This window comes from Rhagoletis pomonella, unplaced genomic scaffold (genome assembly GCF_013731165.1).
Source record: "Rhagoletis pomonella isolate Grant_MI unplaced genomic scaffold, Rhpom_1.0 Rhpom_scaffold_01094, whole genome shotgun sequence".
NCBI lineage: Eukaryota > Metazoa > Arthropoda > Insecta > Diptera > Tephritidae > Rhagoletis > Rhagoletis pomonella.
In genome coordinates, this window is record NW_023459648.1 from 30,701 (window position 1) to 36,858 (window position 6,158).

Here is a 6,158-nt window from a genome sequence, read left to right on the forward strand (position 1 = left end):
GTTCTAGTTTTTGAGAGATTTCCTAAAATGGAGCATGTCAGCGGAAAGTACACAATCATCATCAATTCTGGTTATTTTGTAATGAAAGCCGTCATCGATTCGCCAACAGTTAGCAAGTGGCGAAACGAACGAATTCAATGAGGTACAACCAAACTCGATATCGTCTATGCGTGCTAGCTAACTTTGTTGTTGCTTTCACATGCAAAATTGTTCGTTAAGCGACCGGAACTCAAACATAGCAAGCAGCGAAGTGGCGAATCGATGACGGCTGAAATTTCCAGAAAAATCATCGAACGATAAATCGGTGTTTTCGAACTGGCTGCCAAGATAGGTCGATCTGCCACGCAGGTATCGATTTGTTTTAACTTGTTTCCCGAAGTAACAATCATATGTACATACATATGTATGTATGTCAAGGGTTTGCAGTTCTAAGAAAGCTACGTACATATAAGCCTTATTTTTGCGATTTTTCGGTTTTATTCTGCCTCACTACTCTTCCGCGAGTGTTTTAAAAAGCGTCAGAAATACGCTCCCAAAAGTATAGTTCTTCTCTAGGAAGTGGAGTTGGAGGGAGGCACCGCTGAACTTTTACACGGATGGATCGTAGTTTGACTACATGAATGGTTTTAACGAATTTAAATACTCGTAACTACTCTGATAGCTAAGCTGCAATCAAGACCCTGGGTTCGTTCACATGAATGTCTCATCTCCCTCTCGGTGTCATCTGATTATTTCCTCTCAGACCTTTAAGTATCAAAGCATGTGCTACTGCCGAGTCTTTCTGATCGAGGCCAAAATTCTCAATTCTGGTGGATTTATGGACAGGACAATGTTCGACTGGCATTGGAAAATTTCGTTCCCAGCACGCAGCGTTTTTGGGGCAACCAAGTCAGCATAACCTAACCTAACCTAGAGCCAAAGTGTTATTATATAAGCAAACCCCGAACCGGCCGCAAACCAGCCGCACTCAATTTTTATTTTTTTTTTTTTTTTACTTTAAAAAGATATAGGGTACGAGCGAATTCTCATATGCCGACTATATTTCAATTGTACCTATATTTTATGGGAGGTGCTACATGGTTTTGTATTTTTGTACGCATGTACGTACATACATATGTATGTATGTACATAATCATGCAAAGATTCATTCATTGCCACTGTATCGTAATATCTACATTTATTGCTATCACAAATTAAATCCTACCTTTTTTCACTACCACAAACCGTATACACACACGCACACGCATATAATCAAAGCAAAGGAAGGAAAAATCCAGTGTGAAATATGCTTCATTAAACTTTGTTTACATACAAATGTTTGTGTATATATTATCGGGGGAAGTCTGTGTTTGCTGTTAATTAACGAAAAAAGGATAATCAGTCTTGTTATGCAATGTTTAAAAAAAAAAAATACAGGAAAAATAAAGCGTTAAGTCAAAACTTAAACCCGCGCGTAGATTTGACCTCAAGTTTCAGTGAAAGTTCTTCATTAATGTTGCAAGCATAATTTTACGCCTGTGCATTAGATAGGGTCTTGCACCATAAGAAAGAAAAAAGGTTGTGTAGTACACAGCCCCCGCCCCTTCTCGTTTTGAAGCTTACTTCGAGAGGATTTTTCGGTCATAGCAATTTGCGTCCATGCCACGTCCTAAAAAGCGCAAAATTAGACTTTTAGTCATACATTTATTTTTATTTATTCAAGACTCAATTTAAAATTTGTATTCTAGTTATTATGAACAACTTCGAAACATACTAAAATGTTTAATTTTATGGCAACTTAAGTTGATTTCAGTTGGATGGAAATATATATATATATATATATACTCTTTTAAAATATAAGTCACGTATACAAGGAAGCAAAAATTCCCCTCTCCACTTTCCCATTAACAATTCACAATAGAGCAGTTTTTTCACTTACCAACACTAGCCTTCAGGTCGGGTATTTTGTAACCGACCTGGCTGAGTTCGGATAAATAGCCGAGTTTGTGTTGTTGCTTTGCGTGTATTTCGTCATTTAAGCGAGTGTTCTTTTGTAGCTCGGTTGCAAAAGAATGCACCTACTATTAATGTAGCAAAGCTATTTATGGCAAATGCTAGACATCAACCTAGTCTAGATATCAACCTCGTTGTAGGTATCATATCACAGACATACAATTAGAAAAACTCTAGAGATAGATGTCGCCTCGCCAGAAAAAGTTAAAAATATCCACTACATACGCTAAAGCGGAAACGGACGACACGCCATTTCTTTTAATGAAATTAATTGCTGCTATATGTATGTATGTACTAAATGTGAGCAAACAACATTTTGCTTGCATAGTCTTCTGTTCTATTTTCACTGCAAGTTGAATTATTTTCGTATCTATTGCGAATTTTTATACAGACAAGACTAAAAAGTATAAAATAAATTAAAAAAGAAAAAACTTTTTAATGTAGCACACTTTTATAAATGGATTAAAATTATAAAATAATATTTCTCAGTCCCATAGAACTTGTTTTGATAATTTTTGATTTTTAAATTTTAGCAAAAGTCATTATAAACAATTTGTGAGATTGAAAATGAAAAGCGTGGGGCGCATGTAATACACTTGAATTGATATGAAAAGTAACATATGCATGTATGTGGGCATATGAATAACGACCGCTTAAAATCGATCTCAAATTTGTACTTTCGCTGTAGAATGTGATGAAGTTTGACTATTGTCAATGAAATCGAATGCTTTGTACTGCATGCGCTCCACGTTTTGCGTTTTCAATGTTATTAATTGTTTATAATGACTTTTGCTAAAAAATCAAAATCAAAAGTTATCAAAACAAATTCTGTGGGACTGAGAAATATTATTTTCTAATTTTTAGTCCATTTATAAAAGCGTTGTATATTAAAAAGTTTTTTTTTTTTTAATTTTATTTATTCATCAATAGTTTTCATGTTTTTATCAGTAACAAAGTCCAACCAGAAATCTAAATTTTCGGTCCATGTATTTATTATTATCTATTGTTATAAATTCATTAGAATTGGAATTGGATTCTCCAAGGGTTTCTGATAACTCAAATAACGAACCTAAACCACTGCGCAAACCAAACTAAAAGTGTGCATAACAATCACATTTTATGTGGGAAGTCCCCTTTTCCATTTAGTAGTCCGCCTATGAGGAGTTCGCGTCCGCTCAACGGAGGTTTTTGTTTGATTTGTTATGAAAAGAAATCTTAATGTCCGTTGATAAGAGGTTCGCGTCCGCTGTCCGCGTCCGGCCAAGAGAGTGTCCGCTTAAGAGAGAGTAATTTATTCCGAAATTTATACTTAAAACTTGGTATAGGAAAAAATGTCCGCCCAAGGGAGATGTCCGTTTAATAGAGGTGTCCGTTAGGAGAGGTTTCACTGTAATTGGTTTTACTGGCCACACTTTACTGTTAACCTATAACAGGATATTTAAAGGATATAAAGTATTAAAAAATATATTTTCATCAGGGCAAACATTTTTGTGACGGATAAAGACTTTTTAAAACGCTCAAGCCAGCTGGTTTAAACCATTAGTTAAACAAATGTCAGCTGGTTGAGAAATATGGACGCAGTTTACGCGATCTTAGATTTAAACTGGCATTGAAAAACTGGCCCTAAGAATATTTTCACACCAATTGGGGTAATTTCTAACTTTTTTTCGCGACCCAGCCTAATATGTATATGGACGTGCATAAGCACATAATTATATGCAAGTGAAATGCATAATAATAATAAATTTGCGCATACACAATATGTTCATGTTTGGCCGAGCTTCTCCTCTGATTTGTGGCGTGCGCCTTGATATTGTCTACAGTTTAACGCCGACTCCGAACGGCGATGGTAGAATACACTCGGAGGTTTGCCATTTCCTGCCGAGGAGCGAACGCTATTAGAAAAAAAAATTTCTGTTTTATTTTTTGGTGTTGGTCGAAAACTGGGCTCGAACCCAGACCCGGCGTAATTATATCCATTGTCCGCTACTGCATGACATTGTAACCAATTTTAGAACAAAACTCGTACCTCTAAGTCTATTCCGAGGTCCTACAGGGCAGCTTTATAAGGATGGACACATACGTACATACAGTCATACTTACGTAGTTATTGTGTGCGAAATATGCATAATTTGGTGGTGTAACTTCATCAAAAATTGTTAACAGTTTTATGTGGGTGGCGATTCGCATACCGTGAATCAATCTACACTGAAAAAAATACAAATATAAAGTCTACAGTAATGCAAAAATCGTACCCTAAGCCAGTACGTATTTTTTCCTTCGTTTACTCTGCACCAAAGGCTCTTATTAAAGGCGACCGAGACTGTTTGTTGCCTGATCTAAGTAATAAATACCGGAAAACAGAAGTGTAGGATGGCATCTCACGAAACCGATTGCGAGGCAAAATACTAGAAAAATCGTATCAAAAGATAAAAATTGGTTATTATTTTAAATTCTATATGCATATTTATTGTTTTAAAATAAAAACAAAACATTTGAATTTCAATAACATTTGTACTCTTCTTAGTATTGTATTATATTTGTTTCTCTTACATTGGCGTTTTCCAAATACCGAACTTATAGAACTAAACACTTTTTGCCACTTGCCCCAGCACTTTCGTCATAAATAGGTGAAAACTTCCTTTATTTGAGGCGAACTTAACCTTTTACCTCTGTTGAGCCGCTTTTTATCTGCGGCAATGAATCCATCGTGGAGTAGTTCGACACGCAGTCATTGTGACCTCTCTGTGCAACTTCGTATCCCTCTCGGACATTGTATATTTCTGTATGTTATGCGAAAATTTGAATGTTGCAGATGGTTTTGCTCAGACGCTTCTTGCCATGGCCCGTTTACCACATTTTTGAAGTAATAGTAAGGGTATTCACAATTGCTAGTTTGTACTTGTAAACTACTAGTTGGTACTCGGTAGTTTTATCAACAGTGAACGTCCTTTTCAGCTTTCTGTTGTTAGTCTGGTAATTATGTTTATCAAGAGCTGACTTGTAGCTTTTTTCCCCATAAAAAAAAGCAAATTGTAACAGAAAACTGAGGAATTTTATTCACTCATAAATATCGAACAGCTGATTGCAGTTTACCAATTACAAGAAAAACTATTAAGGTAGCAAATTTCTACGATCGTAGCAAGGTGTCAACGCTGGATATGAGTACCTTATTTTAGCTCTGTTCGAGTAAAAATATCTCCAGTAAGGTCGGTGTTATGCAGACAAACTTTTGTTTGCCAAATTAAATGGCGGCTGCTTAGTTTGCTCGGAGGTGGTTATGTCGAGTTTGGCACAGGGTTGCACGTTCATTATGGTTTTCATGGCTATTGCCAACACGGAGTGAGAATTTCAGATGTACATAACGCGCAAAATTTAAAATTTTTGTATATGACAACACCGAATTTGCTGCAGTTTGACCAAACAAAATTAGTTTGCTGTGAGAGTCGCCCAACTCGCTCTCTCCGAGTTTGCTGCAACAACAATTGCACGCAGTTTGCCAAACAAAATTTCTGCATAACACCGACCAAGGTGTATTAAACAAGGTGGTGTTGGGGCGACAGCTGAGTTTTTCGCCGTGGAGGCCATTACGTCAAAATGATGTGTTTGTTGTAACTCATACCAATGACAGTATGGACATCAGCGTATAATTTGTTAGTGTAATTTTTTACTTATATACGGCCAACACCACCTTGTTAAATACGCCTTGACACCGACCTAACTTGCAGTAACAGAATTTCCAAGAATCGCTCTCAACGAGAGAACTATCCAAAAAAAGTACGAAAACGCTAGCCTTGCAAGTAGTTACTAGTTTTACCGCTCTCGTGTCCGATTTAATTCAGTGGGGCGCTAAAGTTTTTTTTATGGCTTATTATTGCTATATGTTATGTTGTGTTATATGTTATATTTTGACTACAAATTTTGTCAACATATTTATACACATTGAACAGATAGTATCAGTAGAGCAGCTGATTTGATTTTTTTTTTTTCAAATTATTTGGTTTCGAAAATCTCAAATATTTTCAATTTCTTCTTACAAACACAAAAACGGTACCAGACTATCGCGCTTTGATTTAGGAATGATTACATATTGAGAAGTTAGCTTTCTACCAATATAGAAGTATTACATATCGACTGCTGAGTGGAAGATCAACCTATCTCGGCAG

The 6,158-nt window shown here is 36.2% G+C and overlaps 1 protein-coding gene across 1 annotated transcript in view; it reads left to right on the forward strand.

The window, feature by feature from the left end:
- The first annotated feature begins 27 nt into the window (after positions 1 to 27).
- Positions 28 to 6,158, forward strand: part of LOC118751935 (nuclear pore complex protein Nup214-like) — a 17,440-nt gene continuing 11,309 nt past the window's right edge. Inside the window, exon 1 of the mRNA XM_036486761.1 lies at positions 28 to 70. Within this exon, the coding sequence (XP_036342654.1) occupies positions 28 to 70 (43 nt within the window). The remainder of the gene's footprint in view (positions 71 to 6,158) is intronic.